The sequence below is a fragment of the Salminus brasiliensis genome, chromosome 11, assembly GCF_030463535.1.
Source record: "Salminus brasiliensis chromosome 11, fSalBra1.hap2, whole genome shotgun sequence".
NCBI classification, from domain to species: Eukaryota; Metazoa; Chordata; class Actinopteri; order Characiformes; family Bryconidae; genus Salminus; species Salminus brasiliensis.
The window spans coordinates 18,081,526-18,102,043 of NC_132888.1; the positions used below are offsets into that span (position 1 = coordinate 18,081,526).

General features: G+C 42.8%; 1 protein-coding gene across 1 annotated transcript in view; it reads right to left on the reverse strand.

Moving 5' to 3' along the window:
- Window positions 1-20,518, reverse strand: part of myo18ab (myosin XVIIIA b) — a 125,578-nt gene that overhangs the window by 25,804 nt on the left and 79,256 nt on the right. Inside the window, exons 24-33 of the mRNA XM_072691783.1 lie at window positions 19,400-19,528; window positions 16,114-16,257; window positions 12,337-12,426; window positions 11,895-12,014; window positions 10,040-10,151; window positions 7,957-8,084; window positions 6,424-6,578; window positions 3,040-3,163; window positions 1,878-2,078; window positions 1,395-1,505 (exon numbers count right to left, since the gene is read on the reverse strand). Of these exons, the coding sequence (XP_072547884.1) occupies window positions 1,395-1,505; window positions 1,878-2,078; window positions 3,040-3,163; window positions 6,424-6,578; window positions 7,957-8,084; window positions 10,040-10,151; window positions 11,895-12,014; window positions 12,337-12,426; window positions 16,114-16,257; window positions 19,400-19,528 (1,314 nt within the window). The remainder of the gene's footprint in view (window positions 1-1,394; window positions 1,506-1,877; window positions 2,079-3,039; window positions 3,164-6,423; window positions 6,579-7,956; window positions 8,085-10,039; window positions 10,152-11,894; window positions 12,015-12,336; window positions 12,427-16,113; window positions 16,258-19,399; window positions 19,529-20,518) is intronic.

Consider the following 20,518-nt stretch of genomic DNA (forward strand, 5'->3'; position numbering starts at 1 on the left):
AACATTCTCAGCAGCAACTCTACCATGCTGTCTTCAGGTGGATAGTTATTCTGTGTCTGAGATAGCAATGGCATATGGCTTACATTATTTTCATGCTGAATAAATCAGGATCAGTCATGGGGCTACTGTCATTGGGGACGAGAGCACTGCTGTCAGGACAGAAATGGATTTTTTTTGTGCATGAAGGTAGAAACAAAAGGTGCAATTGTCAATTATAAAGGAACCATACCTGTTCTCCCTTCTCTTATATCATTTGCAATCCGTAGTTTTCATTTATTTTGTGGGAGTCTGAGTATGTGTCAGACTACTTAAATAAGGCAGAATGACATCACAAGACAGCATTTAAATTGGAAAATGCTCGAAATGTGTGTTGCTGCAGATTTTCACGCACATGCAGCGAGCTGCTCTGCTCCCAGTGCTATCTCTCAGAGCCAGCATTGCTGGAAGGGTAATTACGGGATGCCCTGTACTGAGCGCTTGATTGGTTAAGTGGGGAGGAGGGTGAGGTCAACCATGCGCGAGTGAAACCAAACCTCAGCACTACAAATTACACACCAAAAACTAAATGTCAATGAGTTCAGCTCCATCGACGGCCCCACACCCAGCCTCGCCACACACGCGTACGCACACAGACACACTCACCCTCACATGGACACCCACTATTAGCATGAAAAGCTGAAGCACGTGTTTATTATTCATCATGTTGCTGACTGTGACTTGTTTACTCATGTTGCACAAGAGCACTAGAATGTTAAAATAAATGGGCCCTTATCTGGAAACAAGCTTCGGCACTTCAAATGATTTAGGCCCAGTAATTTGGGCCAGCTGGAGCTCTCTCATCTGAAATGATGGTACACTTCTTTTTGGCTGATGTGGAACTGGGATTACTGTTCCTTTTACTGAGTTTATGTGGGGAATTGAGTAGGGCTGCGTGATTAATCATATTAAAATTGCAATTTGTCATTTGTCAGTACAATTAGGAGCAAAAACCATGCCAATTCTGTTGCATTTACACAAAACCCTTATCCCTTATTCACTGTGATTATTTGACTTTCCAGCTGTATTCAGAATTTCAGACCCAACTGAAGCCCTACTATACACCGTGGCTTGTACTCTCAAGCACGTGTCTCACAGAGTCACGTGAACTAAAGCACATTGTGATACATATGCATTGCTGCATTCCTGCCAGTTTGAGTTCCCACCTTTTCAAATGATGCACACAAATGATACTTGACTGCTAAAAGCCGATCCAAGAGGTACATCTAACAACATTTAGTAACACAAAAAGACACACAACACTCAAGCAGCTGGTTTCAAGCAGTTTTGTTGGTTTTCCTAGATTTCCTAGAAAGCTGGCCCTGGGTCAGTGTGAAAAAGATAATATGCAGTCTTACCTTCTTACTGCAGGACTGTCTGATCTCCTCCACTTCTTCATCTTTGCTCTCAATCTCTTTGGAGTGCATCTGTCTTAGCCTCTCTGTCTCCATCTCCAGACGGAGCTTGGCCTGCCGGGGCAAAATATCAGCATCTCAGTGCACGCCGAGCCACGTACACATACATGAAAACACAGATTCGCAGCGCTTACAGCAGTACCAACTCAGCAGACAGTACTTTTCATGCTAACTTTTGCAATGCAAGCAGACTGCACACCTTGGAAACAGGCATTTCTGAATATGAACGAGGGCAGATTTGCATGTCGTGTGGCAATTATGCATGGAGAACTTAAATTATTCAAATATACAATAAATAAAACATAAGCCGCAGGCATGGATTGCATATCTGTAAGTGACTGCTATGTAAATGAAACTACTCACAAAATCAGTGCTGTACACACTGTGGATACAGACAGAGACAGATATGCAAGTGTGAAGATTTACCTGCTCCAACATTTGGATGGTACCCGCTTGCTCATCCAACTCCTCCTCCTGGTCTTTGACCTTAGCTTCCAGGTCGCGGAGCTGCTTTTTGACCTTGGCCAGTGAGGCTTCGTCCTTTGACTCCTGTGAGTTCAGGTCCTGCAGCTCGGCCTCCATCTGCTCTAGCTTTAGATTCAGAGCGCACATCTCCAGATCTTTATCCTGAGTACAAGAGAACTACAGTGTTAGGCCATTATAGCACACATGCCAGTTGCCAGTTTATTAGATACACTCACTGACCATTTTAGCACATGTATCTACCACAGAGGGGAACATTGTAGGCATCAGAAATACTAAGACTGTAGCAAAACTGCCAGCCACCTCTAAGCTTTTGCTATGCAGAATGCGTATTGACCTTCTAGCACTGTAATAACTGTAAACCAGAGGTATTAAAAAATTAAATAAAACATAGTGATTATATATCAAGAAATAATAGTAAATATTGGACCAATGGTATCATACAATTTCCTTATTTTACACATGATAGTAATGTTGAGTAATGATTTTATGCAGCTAATGAATCAGGTCAGTTAATGCATCATTATGCAAAAAACTGCATTTTTGGCTACTGAGCTCCCCCACAGACATGGAGTGTGATTCGCTTTTACATGACTGTCACACCTTCAGCCCCCCCCTAATGGACAGCTGTGCAAGAGCATTTCTTGACAACTGAAAACAAAAGAAGCATGTGGACTGACCGCAGCGTTATACGGTTCTTGCAATAGGTCTCAGGCCCAGAGCAGCAATGACAGAGACACAATCCTCCCCATCACAAGACAGTGTAGCAAATTTAAAAGCTGTTATTTCTGAGGTAAAATATATTGATTTAGCCACCTTTTCTAAATTATCCACTACATTTCCAAAGAAACATGATTGCTTTAATATGAATGGGTTTTATATGAAATATTTGCCAATTCAGGTTTGTTCTTGGCAGGGTGTAGAGTTGCAATACATGTGTTGTAAACCTGTAGATACACCAAATTAGTGCAGGCACACAGCAGGTAAACTTCGGGATAAACAGACATCAGTGTGAAAGTAATAGTATATTGTGCAAAACTCTGTGCATCTCAACAGGGAGTAAAAGTGAGAATGTCTGAGAGATAATAAGCGAAAGGCTGCTGACCTCCAGCTGCTGTCTGAGGCTGAACACTTCTCCAGTCAGCATGTCTTTCTCTCGGCTCAGCTTCTCTCGCTGACTCCTCTCTCTCTGCACCTCCTCCTGAGCCTGACTTTGCTCAGAGTCAAACCTGCAAACACACACACACACAAATATTTAAACACACAGAGATCCCACAGAGAAAAATACAGGGTTTTGTTCCAGGTGCACACGTGTTCATGCTAATGACAAAGTCCTGAATAAAAAATATGTATATATAAATATATAAATACTCATATATTACCCTTATATTAATTCATATATACATACAAAACTAAAAACAACAATGACTACATACCTGCTTTTTCTGAAATAGCCTAGCATGGCAAAACAGTTAGGAAACACTAGAATTTGGCCAACTTCAGCAGGACGTATATTTCAAGAGGCGCATTCGAGCATGCGGTTTTGATTGGTTTAACAGTGAACACATAGTTGAGGGGAGGGGGGCTGGTGAGGCCTTGGGGGCATAATTTCTTGCTCCTTCTCTTCTTTTCATTCACCCTCCTTCTACCCTTTATGCAGTGAAGGGCCCTGTTAAGGTCCCATAAACGAGTCTTATGCAATTCCCAGCGCTAACGCTGCCTCAAGAGTAGAAGCAGAAGAAGGAATTTGCTCTCCCACCATGCTCCTCTTCTCTTTGGCCACTAACCCATGCAACGTGTTGGCTATGCTAGGGCTGCTCTCAGGCTGTGTTTACGATCGTTACTGAAGGCAGAAGAGCTGCACAATATACACTATATGGACAAAATTATTGGGACACCTGCTCAATTATTCTTTTTTCTGAAATCAAGGGTATTATAAAACATGTATCTTGCTTTTGTTGGAGTAACTGTCTCTACCGCACAGGTAAGACTTTCTACTGGACTGTTGAGCAATGCTGTGAGAATTTGATTGCATTCAGCAACAAGAGAGTTAGTGAGATCAGGATGTTTGATGATGATCACCCACCACATCTCCAACTCATCCCAAATGTAATGGATGGAGTACCATCATTTCATAGAGCACCATTGCACTGCCCCACAGCTCAATGCTGGGGAACGTTATACCCTTCAAGCCCATGCTTAACATTAGGCAAGCTGTGTGTGTGCATTTGCACATCTGTGTCAGCAAAGGGTGCAATGAATGCATTCATTAGAAGGGGTGTCAACAATTTAACAAACAGTTTATCATTTGAATTTTATTATCATTTAAAATTATCATTATTATTAATATTATCACAATGCTGACCACAATACTGAATATTAGTATGCATATAACTTATTTTGTGCTTTGACCAACTTTGATGCTTTGATGATTTAGGATCGTCATACGATGAAGGGTATATAATTTTAAAGAGGGTCCACCCTCAATACCAGGAGGTCTCCCACCGTCTCAGCACATTTGAAAAATGCATGTTAGGGGGTCTATAACAAGAATTCGGAGGTGGGGGTTTATGGAGGAGCAGGTAGCTGAAAGGAGCTCTACCCTTGAGGCTTTTTGCTTACTACATCTCCGCAGCAATCAGTGGGAGCGGCAGCATTCAGAAGGTTTCCACCTTCCACCAAAAATTCTCACCATTTCATCAGCTGAGGCAGAGTTACAGACGCAGCAGAACTGCACTCTTAAAAATAAAGGTGAGACAAAGGTTCTCTGAGTGATGTCCTCTTTTGGTTTCATAAAGAACAAGTGTCTGAGAGTCTTAGCTTAAAGACTTAATGTAAAGGTTCTTTACACTCCTATTATAAAAATGGTTCTTAAGAGAACCAAAAGTGGTTGTTCTGTGGCATCACTAAAACAACCCTTTCTAGGTTTTACTGCCTATGGCCCACTGCCTAGGTGTGGAACAGCAAAAGTGTCCTTTATCGGCAGAAAATGGTTGGGCAAATCCCTTGTTTTATCCAAATGCATGTCCGTGAATGTTTTTGTAATATGTACTGGAAAACCACTTCATGTAAAGTGTAAGTAAATGTTCTAAAAAAGTTTTAACAAAACAAATCAGACCTATATAAGGAAAATAACTATCAAAAACAACTTGTTTTAAAATCACTGTTCAGCAGTTTAGCCCTGCCCACTCAATTTGAAGTTATATAGTGTGTCAGCCCAGACTGTTGAATTTAGGCACCGCAACAGAAACACTGTTTAATTCTAAGGGATGAAAAGAGGATAGAAAACTATTAAAGTTCAAATGATTTGTGCAGTTTTTGGTACATTAACCCACGCAAACGTGAAAAGAAGAAAATGTAAGATATAACCCCTTGAATATATTTCAGGCCATATTCAAAAATGCTTTTCTTTCTGTATCTTGCAGCCCAGCATTGCCCTTCACACATACCCCCACTGTGGCGACAGGCGCAGACTCTCAGCCCTCCTCCCTGTTTACTCAAGAGCCTGGAGGAGCTTAGCTACCAGTCCAGCAAGCTTTAACTCAATCTGTCTGCTTGTGCCAAGAGTTAGTACTGCTAGCACCCATCAAAGAACAGCAGTAACTCAAGCATTGTCTACATGATGAGACGATTCTGCTGATGTTTTATCGTTTATCATATGTCGTGTTGTTTAAGGGCTCTCGGGCCTGCAAGGATTTAGGGACTGGATTTGGGATCTTTCTCTCTCTCCATCTTTCTCTCTCTCTCTCTCTCTCTCTCTCGCTCTGTGTGTGTGTGTAGGCTGAAAGGCAGAGGGCAGAAGCTGCCCCAGCCGGGAAGGGATGAGTGAGGTAGCAGCAGGCAGAGAGCCAGATACTCCTAAAGTACTTGCCCTGCTGAGCCCTGCCTGCTACACACAGACTTCAGCTTCAGACACAACACACAGCTTGCATGCTTCACAATGATTGATGCCAATTATCAGGGTCTCTGTTTCTATCAGTTATCTCGGCATCTCTTCTATCCCTGTAACCATATGCATCATTTATGTGACTTCCATTGGAAAAGCTAGACATCTTAATGACGGAGATGAGTGACATTGCCTGTAAGTGCTGTACAGAGTATGCACTACTACTGAGATGAACTACTGTAATCTGTAATTATAGTACTACAAAGTGCTCCTTTATGGTAAGCAGAGCTGATATAATGGACCGAGTTCATTCCAAACTACAGGTGGTCATAATACTCTGATGAGACTGTGTATTTTACATGTTTATATATTTTCATTTTACAATTACTTGATATGTAATTTGCCTGATGCTCTCATCCAGATCGACTTACATTACAGGTAGGTGAATATAGTTTTTGGAGTCTTGCCCAAGGTTTCATATTGGTGCAGCGTGATGTGCTTGCCCATCTGAAGAACCCTAGTGTGCTACACCCCCCTCAACTTTTAATTAAGTGGAAAAGACCCTGTGCACGGTAAGTGTGTCCATGGATGTGTGACGCTTACTTCCTCTGCTTCTTCTCCAGCTCGTGGTTGCGGCTCTGCTGGCCCTCCAGGTGCAGCTTGGTGTCCTGCAGCTCGGCTGTCAGCTTCTGGCACTTTTTCTTTAGCTGCTGCGCCACCCGCTGCATCTCCTCACTGTCTGCCTGCAGGTCTGTCAGCTGGCAAACACACAGACACACACACTGTGTTCAGAGCTCATTCAGCCAGTCTCCAGTCAGCCTCCTGTCTGCTTGACAGAGGGCAAACCAAAGCAGCCTCTGCATGCATTCTTTATGTGATCCAGTGTATGTATAATCATGTGCGATTGAATGTGTGTGTAAACTGCTGAGCCAGAGTCTGCAGGCCTGCTGTCTTGTCTCAGCTGGGGTAAAGAGCAGGAAGAGCCTGTAGCAGAATGAGCATGTATGTCAGGTTGTATGATCATCACGTCACAAACTCTGAGTATGATCTGCCTGTCCGTTGCTCTTATTTCTGACAGAATTATCATTGTGGTTATGGAGACCGGTGTCATCACATTCAATCAGATAGCATGAAGATCAGCTGATGAGAGTTACTCAGCTGAAAGTGTGTTTTAGGGGTCAATTATTTTTTTGGTCTTGTAATAGTCTTGTATAAATCTGTCTTGTATAAAAGCTAAATCTGAATTATTTTTGTATGTACAGTATATGGAAGAATAGTGTTCTGTATGTACATACATGTATAGTATACTAGTACATACTGTATGTATATTGATGTATGTATATAGATGAACAGTGTACTAGTACATACTGTATATATATATATATATATATATATATATATATATATATAGAGAGAGAGAGAGTGAGAGAGAGAAATATATAGTGTAGTAGTACATATTGTATGTATATAGATGTATAGTGTACTAGTACATACTGTATGTATATAGCTGTATCCTATTCTATTGGCAATAATTATCTACAGGGACTAGATAAACTGTGTTTATGGATTTGCACATCTGTGTCAGCAACAGGTGCAACTTAAAGTAGCGGGATGCAATCATAAAATGGGGTGTCCACAAACATTTGGACATATAGTGCATCTTTCAATGGTCAAAACAAATTTGTTGGCTATTATTGGGAATCTAAAATGCTGTTTCACTTTACTGATTTCACCAATTATGATCCGACAGCCCTGTGGTGTGCAGAGCAGTCCTCATAGACCCCAAACAGTCCAGAGGGGTCTGATGATTCACTCAGGACATGATTCGATTTTCAAGATATTTTGAGAAATATAACCCCTATATCCAATTGTTACATAATCCACTAATGAGGCCAGAGCTTTACAACACACAGGTTAAACGTGGACAATCGGGGGGTCCCAAAGGTTCTTATAAAATGCACAAATGAGAGCTATCCTAATATTGTTACATATTGTAGTCAGAGATTTTCATCACTCTGAATTTAAATACCCTGCCCTCTTAAAAAGAAAGGAAAACAAAATTTTTAAAGCATCTGAACTGGATCGGGACATCCCCAGCTGGTATGTACTGTGTGTATGTGAGACAAACAGCCTTACTCGTCTTTCCAGTTGCCTCTTGTTCTGCTGCTCCACCTCCAGTTTGTCGTCAAACTCCTGCTGAAGTCTCTTCTTGGTGAACTCAATCTCCCGGACTGCTCGTTCATACTTCAACCTCCACTCTCCCCCTGTGTAAGCACAAAGCATTACACACACAAACATACATACAGCCCTTTTCCCCCTTTCACACCAGTCCATATATTTCACTTTCCTCAATGCAATGCGAAACTGAACCCACTCAGAGAGCGTGTGTAACAAAATGTCAATAATTAGCAATCAGTCCACACTCAAACTTGGCGAGATGTCAAAACCTGTTTGTTTGGGTGTTTTTTTCCCCCCTGACTGAACATCCACAACCACTAATCCAAAATTCTAATCCGTGGCATCTTAGATTAATCTAAAATACATGATGCACTCTGAGGATCCCACAGGAGTCTTAACAGGTTTAACAGCACCATGAAGAGTCCAGCCAGGTCCAGCTAATCAATACTAGAGAGAGTGGAACTGCTGGGGAGTGGGATAAATTAAGACGTACATGGCTTAGCTTGAAGGTTTCGGAAATCAATCACATGGCGTTTAGAGGGAAACCGGAAAACAGCACCGCACACCCAGGTGCATCGGACAAGTGGAGTAATATCAGCGCTGCTCAATACCGCTCTTTTTAGAACTGGCCACTAAATTAAGCTGGTGAATGTGGTCAGACACTTTTATACCTAGTACTTTCCTAATGGCCTGGTTCTGCCCGAAAAGACCATCTATAAGCTGTGTCTTTCAGAGAGTAAGCAGAAAGAACAAAGAGAGAGCGAGACAGAGAGCGAGAGAGAGCGAGAGAGAGCGAGAGAGAGCGAGAGAGAGAGAGCGAGAGCAAGAGAGCGCAAGCAAGCTTTTTGTCTCTTTCTGATGAAAGATCCTGTACTTTGACATCAGCTGTAGCAAAAGCGACCTGTAGGTCCTGTGATGTTGGAGACTGACCACAAGATTTATACATCTTATACTGAATTTGCTAGGACAGTCTGATCTGGTCATGTTGGCAGTTGTTTTAAAATGTTCTTTATTACATGTAATTTATTCTATAGACAGTGAAACGGCTGATTTCTAACCGTGTAGGGATCTTTTTAAATCCCTTTCTCAGACTCATCTGCATGTACAACCTTCATTATGAAGGCCTCAGAGAACTCTTTGGATCTGGCCATGGTGCTACCGCTTACTTCAACAATCAACAGCTTACCAAACTAAATGTCTAAGCTTATTTAAGACAGGCTCCTCCAAAGTCCTCCCTAACTGTGTTCTAACCAGTTGCCTGATTCTAATTTAGGCGTTTAAAGTAGCAATAAAAGAGGGTGTAAAGACAGTTGTGTCCATAAACAGGGGTGCATGAAAATATGAATATATTGATGTTACAGCTAAATTAAGATATGTAATACTTTATCAATTCTCAAAACCACAGTATTGATTTTTTTATAAATTGTTTACATGCAAAGATTGGGGGCCGACAGTGGTTCATTTAGTGCTGTGTTTAAACCTCGACTGATCCCGCTGTTCTGATTGGATAGAAGGTCTTTACTTTTACTCAGACTTTATGCATATGATGGTGTTTTTTTATACTTGATTTAAGTTGAGAGACACTGGGGGGAAGCATGTTTGGGAAAATGGAGAGACATCTCAGAAAAAAGAGAGAGAGAGACACTGACAAGCATGTGTGGGTTGTTCTCTGCAGTCTGGCAGCATTTCCATAGAAATAGCTTAATGGTGGCTGGCGAGGAGCCGCACCTGATCCTGCAGATTATTTTCTCATTTGTCTGGAGGTGGCATGCCGAGGGCAGGCAGCCCACCTGAAACAGCGCTCTAAACCAGCCAATCTGCAGGCCCAGTGAACCAGGGGCCGCCAAGCCCACCGAAATCCCCCCAGCTGAGCACTAAATACAGCCCTGTATGAGAACTGGTATCAGCAGACTCAGCTCTAAGCTCAGTCATCATATGGCGCTCTGCACCAATATCTCATTCTCCCTTTACCAGTCACAGCCTGGGGAACAGACACCGGGGGTGTGTGCTGTGGTTTTTAACAGGAAGTGATGTCACTTGCCTGTATCGTCATCTTCCATCTCTCCATTCAGTTCGGAGGCACGAATGAGCCTAGACTCCATCACCTCCATCTCCATCGACTCCATCTGCTTCTTCGTGGAGTCATACTTGCCCTGAGAAACACATGCACACACACACACAGACACACACCTTAGCCCTCAGCTCTGCTGGGAAAAAAACATCAGCTCAAAGAGAACAGCAGCTCTAAACCTAGGCTACCTGAGCTACCTGAAATACCCTAGAACACAAGAACTAAACATTACGATGCTGCTCTGCAAATGAATTCATTACATTAAATCAGGTGAGTGGCTGGTGGAACGGAACAAAGCAAGCAAACCTGGCGCAGCCATGTTCTCCTAGCTGTGTTTTTCTCAAATCAAATCAAAGTCACGTCACATTACAGAGGTGTAAAGGTGAGTGAAAAACTTGGGTGCATCCTCCCTTACAGTAGTACAAAAAAAGAATACAAATGTACAAATAGAAATACTGAATATTTACAGATTAACTTATATACTATACATATACACACATATACATACTCTCTATTTACAATATTGCACTGGTAAAAGCAGTTTAATGTACAGGTTTGATATAATCTGAATGTTTACCTTATTTACAAAAGGCACTGGATGGGTGTGAGTTCAGGTATAGTGTGGGTGGGGGGAAAAGTCTTTGTGGGTGCAGTGTGACAGTGGTTGCATAGGGTTTCCAGTCATAAGTGCAGGGTGCAGAGTGTGTTTGTATGGGGAGGAGATGTGATGGCTAACCACCATATCTGCAGCATATCTTGTGCAGCTTACATAAATAACCACCATATCAATAACTTTACACTCACAAACAATGTATTCTAATGATTTTATAAACAATATTTAAACATTTTATGCAACTGAACTTTATACAACATATATGGGACATGTATGACTCCACATCCTGACAACACGGCCTGTTTATTGCAATAAGCAGTAGAAAGCTATTTAGAGCCACTGAGCCCAGAGTAAAGTTTTAATTGTGCTAATCATGATTTTAACATAAAACACATCATGTGGATCTTTATTTTTATGCCTTAGGTGCCCATGACCCTTCCGCCTGTTAGTTCACTGGTTGTCTTTTCTTGAACCACTTTCAGTAGCATACTGAACACTGCATAGTAAACAAACTCCACAAGATGTGCCTGCTGTTTTGGAGATGCTCTGACCCAGACGTCCAGCCATTACAGTTTGGTTCTTGTCAAAGTGTCCCAGATGCTTATGCCTGACCACTTTTCATGCTTTTAACACAACAACTGACAGTTAATTTGCTGCCTAATATATCTCACCCCTTTGCCGATGCCACTGCACCTGTCAGAGGTGTGGTCATTAGTGTACAACCCTAAGGTAAGTACAAATTGTGCTTTGAGCTCTTTTTACCGGACACATTCTACACATGCATTTGTCGACAAGCTGAAGAGACACTGAGCTGGCATCTGTGAAAAATTATGTGGACTGATGCTGTAGATTAATATTACAGGCTTTTATTCAAATATGACTCGGGTTACACAGCCTTATGCAGTTCTCGCAAGAGGTCATGTGCAGCTTACACAAGTGCAGTAGCAGCGTTCCAGCCCAGAGTGGCAATGACAGAGATGCCATTCTCCTCTTTACAGTCAGTCAGTGGTAAGATTGATACATGATGTTGCTTTAAACCAGTGAACCCCAGTTCAGCTAATGGTTGTTTTACTGATTAAAGTGTATGAAATAGTCACTCCTTTCATTCTTTCATACAATAGAGCCTGATAGATCAATGAGGCCTCCAATCAGAATGTGGCCAAGGAAGCTAAAAAACATCCCACTGACAAGGATTTAAAATAATGTGATTACCTGGAGATCCTTCATTTCTTTCTCTAGTCGTAGTCTCTCTGAGGTCTCGGACTCCAGCAGCTGAGAGGCAGACTCACCCGTGTTCCTCTCATCAGTGAGCTCTGACGACAGCTCTGTGATCTAAAGCACACACACAACAAATCAGGAGGTTAGTACCATAGTGGTGTCTGCTCCTGCATGACCTCAGTTGACCTCAGTCAGCCTACAGATAACTGGCAGTGGAAGTTCATCTCGACTGCAAATCTATCGCTGTCCCTCGAAATCACCGCTTACATATTTAACAAGAAGCTGCTAGCTTTTCAGCTATGGCATGAGTCAGAGAGTCTGCTGTTTTCAGTTTCTAAAAATAATCTGTATCATAATTATCATTATATCCAAGCAAAAGCAGTGTGTGTGTGTGTGTGTGTGTGTGTGTGTGTGTGTGTGTGTGTGTGTGCCTCACCCTGCTTTCTAAACGGTCAGTGTTGAGTCGCAGCTCATTCCGTTCCTTCTCCACTTTCTCCAGCTTCAGCTTCAGCTGCTGAATCTCCTCCTGAGAAAAGTCAAACAGACAGAAAACACGCACAGTCAGGCACAGAGCTCACAGTCAGCAGACAACCAGACTGATAGCAATCAAATTCAGGACAGACGGACGCTCTGACAGCGAGATATGCTCCCAAAGCCACCACGGGAAACACAATATGAGACAGTGGGGTACTGCCAGAGGATAACATCAGAGACAGCCAACTGACATCAGACGGTTTCGCCCCCTCTAAAGGCCCATCTTGTTCCCTCTTTTAAAGTTTTCACAAATACCCAGCAGGGTGGGATGCTCTGTGTGCTGTGAGGTATTCCTCCCGTAACCATCGTTATATATTACTGAGACTATATTCCCTAACAGATCCACCCAGAAGGGATAAAAATGTGTTGCACTCATATGCTGATGATTGTCACTGATTTTTGTTTAGTTTCTTCTCGGACCATGGTAGCACTCATGGGAGCTCTCTGAGGCCTTCAGAAAGAAGAGTGTAGATACATATGAGTCTGGGAAGAGATTTAAAAAGATCTCAGAACAATTAGAAAGCAGCCGACCCACTGTCCGCTAAATAAATTACGAGTCTAACAATGGGTAACATGGTCAGGCCAGGCCGTCCTAGCAAGTTCGGCCCAAGAGCAAAGCAGATGATGTTTAAAGAGGTCTCCAACATTCCTAAAAGCCTAATGTCATCACGGGACCTACAAACAGTCCTCCCAAGGGTTGTAAATTCAAATCGCAAGCCATGCCACATTGCCAGCAGCGGCCATAGTCCGAGAAAGAGCAACTAGTCATGCTCTCTCCTCCAATCCTTCTTAAGCAATGGCACAGGCATCAGGTGCTGGTACGGTGGAGCTGTGGCACCTGGTGCTTTCCTCCAAGCGCGTCAACTGCCGGGCAATGGCGCATCGGACATGTCACACTAATTTAGAAACATTTAAAGTGGCTGGCGGCAGGTTTGGCAGTCTTAGACCTCAGACAAGAGAGAGAGAGCCAAGCTACCAAATTGGAAAGAAAAACGAAAAACAAATGGGTAAAAATAATTTTAAATAAATAATTAAAAAAAAATAATTTAAAAAATTATATATATATATATATATATATATATATATATATATATATATATATATATATAAATTTCAGCTGCTTAAAGTCATATAGGCAGACATATACATATACAGTACTATGACACCTAGCTGCTTTTATTATAAAGATTTATTTAATCAGCAGTATATTTACTCTTCATTTAAAAAATACATTAGAAAAGATGCAAGTATATACAGTAAAAATACAAAAGTAACAGTGATTTAACATCATTAAGCACTAATCACTAATTAGGTGTTGGAAGAAAACTACGCTAACTGTCCAGATAAGGAGCGGATTAATTCTAACTTGCACCAGTGCCTAAAACTTGTGCACAGTTTGGTACATAACAACAAATTACAACTTTCAACAACTGCAACTTGTACAAAGAAAGAACATACGGGCAAAGGGTCAGCTATGTAGCTCAATCCATTCTTCACCATATACGTCTTCCTCACAATGCTTCCCCCCTACCATCTCCCACAGTTACCTGGGCTGTGAAGCAGACGGGGGCAGAGGCAATCAGCTCCAGCTCTGCAGGCTGTTTGGCTAAAGGAGATAGCGGTGTTGTTTGTTTTTAAAGGCAGGCCGCTCGGAGCTAGAGTCAGCACCGGCGCTCTCTCTCTCTCTCTGAGGCACACGCCTCACTGCACGGGCCCACAACACTCAGCAGGATGGCAGACGTGCTCTGCATATACACACATACATTCAACTCCTCCACCCATCCACCCCCACCCACACACACACGCAAGCACACATACACACAGGGACTTGCTAATGCAGTGCCCCATAGGAAGCGGAGCTGCATTTGATCTAACCAGCGGCTCTGCATCGCCTGCACTTCCCCATAGAGCCGGCAGGCTGAAACTACACAGGTAATGTATTCACCCTCAACCCCGCCACACACAAACTCCTCTACAAACAGTCAGATTGAGCCAAAGCCTCTGAGGGATGAATCAAAAGGACGAGCGCTTTGGGTAAGACGGAACGGAGCTTCTGGAAGCTGCCGCTGGAATTCTGGAGGGACCGTGGCTGGGAAGAGAAACTCAGAGCGGCATTAGAACCTTCCAGATGGGCTTTACCTCCAATTCTGCTGCTGTCAAAAGCCAAAACCTGGACAAGACACACTGATTTAAAAACATTTGAAGTGGCTGGGGGTGGGATTGGCAGTCTTAGACCTCAAACGTGAAAGAGAGCGCCAAGATCCAAGGGCAGATAGAAGGATACAGACAGGGAGATAGGTAGAGAAAACTTGTAAAGAGATTTGTGAGCTGTCTCATAGAAACAGAACACAATACAGAGAAACAGAGAAAACAGAGAGGATTAGAGATTCAAGGACAGAGAGAAAGATGGGGACAGACAGTCGCTCCTGACAAACACACTTGATGGTTACTGGCAGCCACAGAATTTAGCATCTGCACATTAACAATCACTAGTTGCTTGTTTTGTATTGCAACTCATACAAATGAATTAGGGGTTTTAATGCCATCATATATATTTAAAATCATATGCCATCATATATACTGTAAAGCTTTGGGCACCCGCTGCTTACTTTCATTTCAGTCACAGAGGCTGAATCCTTGATTCTTAAACCGCTGCTGCGCTTCCTGCTCACTACTTCTGAACAGGCTTTTTGCAGACAAGCAGAGTGGCAACCAATTAGTTCATAGTTAAGCCACATGCTGAGATTTGGTACCCGACCGTATAACGAGTGGGAGATGTGATGACTGAAAGGAAAGAAGCACAATGCTATGGTTTTCCCACTAACGGTAGCATCTTAAGGGTGAGTCTACAGCATCGTCTGCGAAAGTGGTCTACGCCTTTGTGATCTTTTATACTTGCGTTGGTGTGTTTGCGTCGCTCAGCAATTACACTTTCTTGTCATACTACAAACAACGGCGGCTGAAACTGAGCAGGTTACGCTGGAGTAAAATATAACAGCTCTTGTTACTTTGAGTAATTCATTTATGTGTCATATTGATGTACACATCAAAAAAATGTAAAGTGGCAGAGAAGGCAGAAATATGCTACCAAGCAGACCAATTGCAGTTGTTGCAGTCCCACAGGATGTAGTTACATTTCCGGGTACAGCGTAGGTTATGGCATAGGGTACACGCGAGTATGCGTAAGGTACGTGTACACATTTACATTACATTTGCTACAAAAATATTGGCACTTACAAGCTGTAGTACAATAAGGTTGTTTCACAGTACCAAGTACATGGGGGAAATGGCAAACCATGGAAACATGGAAATAAAGCAGCTCTTGCTTAAAATATTAAAGAAACATAAAAAAAAATCAAGAAAATAAAGCCAGCCTTTAATTGTTTGTCTATTCACAGTAAAAAGAGATCGGCATAAGGTGCCACCGTAAAACCGATCGTAAAACAAAGCTAACCTTTGTCATAAAGGGAACACTTAAACAACAACTAAATATTTCTATACGCAAAAATAATGAAAAATTTGCAATTTAATTAGATTTAATTAGCAATGAAAAATGTATTTTATATGTCTATACTGCTTCTCAAAGAGAAACTCACAGAGAACAGAGAACCATGTCATTATGTCTCCATGAGATAAAGAGTGACAACAAGACACAACAAAGAACGGGAGAGTAACTCACATCTTTGCCACGGATTTGCTCCTCTGTGAGCTGCACCTCAATCAGTGGCCGGACAGTAGTGAAAAGTTTCCACCAGGGCCAACCCTTCACACCCCGGTTCTTCTTGATGTTCTTCTGGATGCAGCGGATGGCCAGGTCCTGGATCTGGAAAACAGTGACACGTGGGTAAGACCGAAGACACGGTTTTCCAAAAACATTGCAACAAACACATTGAGGCACACCCCACATGCAGTAACGTGTAGATGCCTGCATGTAGCAGTGAGTAGAAGAGGCCCTGGGGCAGCACCTCAGTCCACTCTGGAAGCGGAGCCTGGCCTGTCTGGATAATAGCAGCCCTGTGTGCAAAGTCCTGGGACTGACTAAAAGCGCCTCTAAATGAACCCCATTCAGCTCTAGAGACAAGTCCGCTGCAATGCCCCTTTGCTCTTGGCCTAGGGGTGGGATCTTACATCGTATCCCAAAAAAAAACAAAAAAACAATGCCCTGAACGCAAAGCAACCTTGGCTAATAATCCAGTCTGGTTTATTACGCACAATGCAGCTATTACTGTGGACAGTAGGAGAAGAAGGACACACAGTGTCACTGACACGAAACACCACACCGCCTTCATTTATTATTTTTTTTCTAAACCTATATGAACATCTGTCAAACTACTGTCAACATTCACAGATGCCACTGCTATAGGAATATGCTGTATTCCCATAAGGTGTGTTTTAGTTTTTTGCTCGATGCAATTTGACACTGCAAATGTATTAGCATTCAGAAAAACTGTGCTAATGCAGACTGGTGCTGCCAATCGCTGTGTTCAAAAGCTACTCCAGTGCTAATAGCTCTCCCGTGAGCTTGTAGAAGATGAGTAAATGTGTGATCTGCAAGCCAGATTCATTAGGTGTTTCTTATCTACACATGGTAGCTGCCAAACGAGGCCATCAGAAAGTCAAACAATGGAGAGGTTTGGAGCCTCATCAAAGACATCAGGCTCCTCACCGCTGGACACCCAAGCAGGGTCCAAAGCCCTTGAAGGTAATTAAATCACACATCAATACTACTAGGCAGCTAATTTGGACCTTTATAAGATTTCTTAGCTGCTGGAACATGTGTATCTTCAATAAGAGCAGATTATCTCGAAACCCAATTAGATTGGCGAAATTCACACCGTCGGCAGGCCTAGAGTCGGCAGTGAGCCGGTGGTGGCCTGCGGGTAATCGGTCACGCTGAGAGAGCCTTAACGTGCCGCAAAATCGTGTCTGTCCTCTCTCTAACAGCCCTGACCAGCATATGTGACGCAGCTCATTTGCTACGCTCTGCCCACAACAAGCGTTAGCTGCAGACATGGACGCAGATGGGGAGAAAAGAAGGTGAATCGGGGAAAGCTTCCTAATTAAAACGGCCGTCTGGAGGCAGCGCAGTCTGAAGGCAGCCAAGTCCTGCCAGACAGATCTGTGCGTTGCATTCACAGAAGGGGGGGGGGATGCCAACAAGATGTGTTTTTTTCTTTTTCCTACAGGTGTCTCCATCTCCAGCCAGTTGTGCTAGCTCAAATTCTAATACAAAGCAGCAGGTGGCGCTGATTTGCACATGCACTTCTGACACATATGCCAGGCACACACCTGCTCATTCCTGGAGCGAACGCCTGTGTCTTTAGGCAATGATTTAATTAGACACGAGATCAGCCGCTCGGTGGAATTCCCAATGAACAGCAGAGCCGTTTGCAATGACCGTCAAAGAGACAGGAAGAGGAGAAACTGGCCTGCAGGTTTCAAACAGATACAGGACACGTTCGAGGATGAAGCTTTCTGAAGTGGCACTTCCACATCAGGCTTCCAATCGAGGCTTCCAAACTTCAAGGCACAGTGACCACCACCCCCAAGAGCCTTCGATTTTTGCAGCAGTTGCTGATTCAGAGCTGAAGTAGCCTCTCATTGTGCTAATCAAAGAGTAAAGCAGGCTAAACAGTGCCAGCAGCAGCATTCACCATGCCAGGGTTCAAATCTTCAAACCTTCCATCCCAAGACAACAGGAACACACATGCTGCTTAATTTGCACAAGAGCTCAACTGCACTCCTAAGGTCCCCTTACAATAAAGACCTACCCGGAGTCATGCAAGACCAACTGACAAAGTGATCTGAAATTTCTGAGCTGGATAAGATACAATATGGTATAGCAATCCAAAAGAGCTCAATGCATTATAGTAGTAACAAGAATGCTCTACTAAGATGACCACAATGATAATGGTGGAATAAGGCACTCTCACTTTGACCAGAGAATCGCTAGTTCAAATGCTAGCATGAAGCTAAATAAGCTAGGCGGTGGCCTATATTTGCAGTCAAACCAATTCGTATTCATATCCTAAATATGCAATTAAATCAGAGGAATCATGGGCTACCCCACAGCACTGCCTAGCTGTCATTGCTCACTTGCTTGGCCAAGCTGAACAGAGAACTCTCTGACAACCAGCCATCATCCCACAACGCCAATTCCACATGCTCAACTGGCTGAATGAGCTCTGACAGGCTTGACTAGAGCCAGAGGTGCAGGAGATGCCACAAAAACTACAAGCAATGGTCGAATACAGATGCTCAACGACAAGGGACAGTCAGTTTTGATGCATAAGGACCTTGATATGCTCATGATTAGCGATACTCTGCCATTCTATATTTATAAAAATCTGCTATCTCAGTACCTTCTTAGCCTGGGAAGGAAAAGGGCCTCTCTAGGATGACGCATGCTTTCGGACAACAGCGCTCTGATAAAGTGCCAATATAACACACAGATGTTTGTAGATACCATTACAGCACAAAGGGCACAGTACAGTAAAACAAAGCTTTCCTCAATACATGGGCTACAGAAGGGTTAAGTCTTAAAAAGGAGGAAGAGGGTAAGTTGGGGAAAAAAAAGCGACGAACAGACAGAGAGAGAAGGCAGGTAGGGTGAAGGTTGCTGAGAGATCGATAGGGCCGTGATGAAACGCTGAAGGGGCGACAGCTGCCCCCCCAGAGAGCATGGCCAGTGTAATTTATCATGGGCCACTCTGATGAAATTCTGATGTACTTCTGATGTATAAATTCCACAGCAGGTAGGGGTACAGTCATCATGTAGGGATTTTGCTCCTGCCCTACAGATCTTACACAGTCACTCTGAATACATTCAAAGCAGGCATTAGCATTCTGTGTGCAGGCTGAAAAACATGGCTGGGAGTAAAATTAGTGCATTATAAATGGAGATCTAATGGGCCACACTAATCATGTGGAGCATTAGTTAAGTGCAGTAGAACCCGGAGACCAACCTTCCTTTTCTTGAAGGCCTGTCGGGAGAGGTATCCTCTGCAGGCGGCCTGGAAGAGCGTGATGTTGCGCCTCGTCTGAATGTCCCTCTGTTCCTCCAGCTTAGCCAGAACACCTGCCCTGAAGAACACCTGCACACACAAACATGCACAAAGCAGTGAGGTCTAAGAATGGCCAAGAAAGGCCAATTCACAACACAGAATTAGTATCACAATTAGTATCAGTACTAGCAATAACAAGTCAATACAGCATTGGCATAATAGGCTGATGTCCAATCACCTATGTGTTACTGTGTAGCTTGTGGTTACTCCTATAATACTCTCATAATGCAGCTACTCTACAGTATGCTTTTTAGAATACACCATGACATATCACATCAACTCTCACCATGGTCACAACCACCTGCTATTTGTGTGTCCATGCAGACCAGAAACGTCTAGATCTAATCTAGAAGTACCGGACAGTAAAAGATTGTTGTAGTAACAGTGGTATAATGAATGTGTGTAATTACCACAGTTTCATAGGCCTGAAAATAGAACCCTGTGGGACTTCACAAGATAAGCTAAACCAAACGGTTACCAAATAATTCACAGCAGTTTTTGCATTAGGATTAACAGCAGAGTTCAAAAGCCAGGGCTCAAGAGATTAAAGGACTCAAAATAAAATGATGTAGGCATTCCATTATACAATGTTCCAGCTTCATGTCCCTTTCTCATATTTTTCATTTTGCTTGTGTAAATGAAAGGAACGCTATTCAGGCATAACTGATCAATCAAGAGGAAGTGAGGCGTATTTTTAGAAGTTGGTTCAGAGGAACCAACAGTTTAAATGTAAAACAGTGGAAACGTGGAGCAAAAAAACAATCCAACAGTCACTTGAAATGTCTTGAGCATCACTGTTTTGGCTAATTTACCAAAACACTGATAAACTAGTCACATGTAAACTCTAAGAGACCCTTATACTCTTAACAATAAAGGTGGTATATAAAGGGCTCTTTAAGGGCTATAGAAGAACCATTTTTAAGATGCATTTTTGTAAAACAGATGAGCATGAAGAACCTTTACATTGGTAAAGAACAAAAAAACTTTACCAGTATAACTAACTCTATACACATGCTTCTT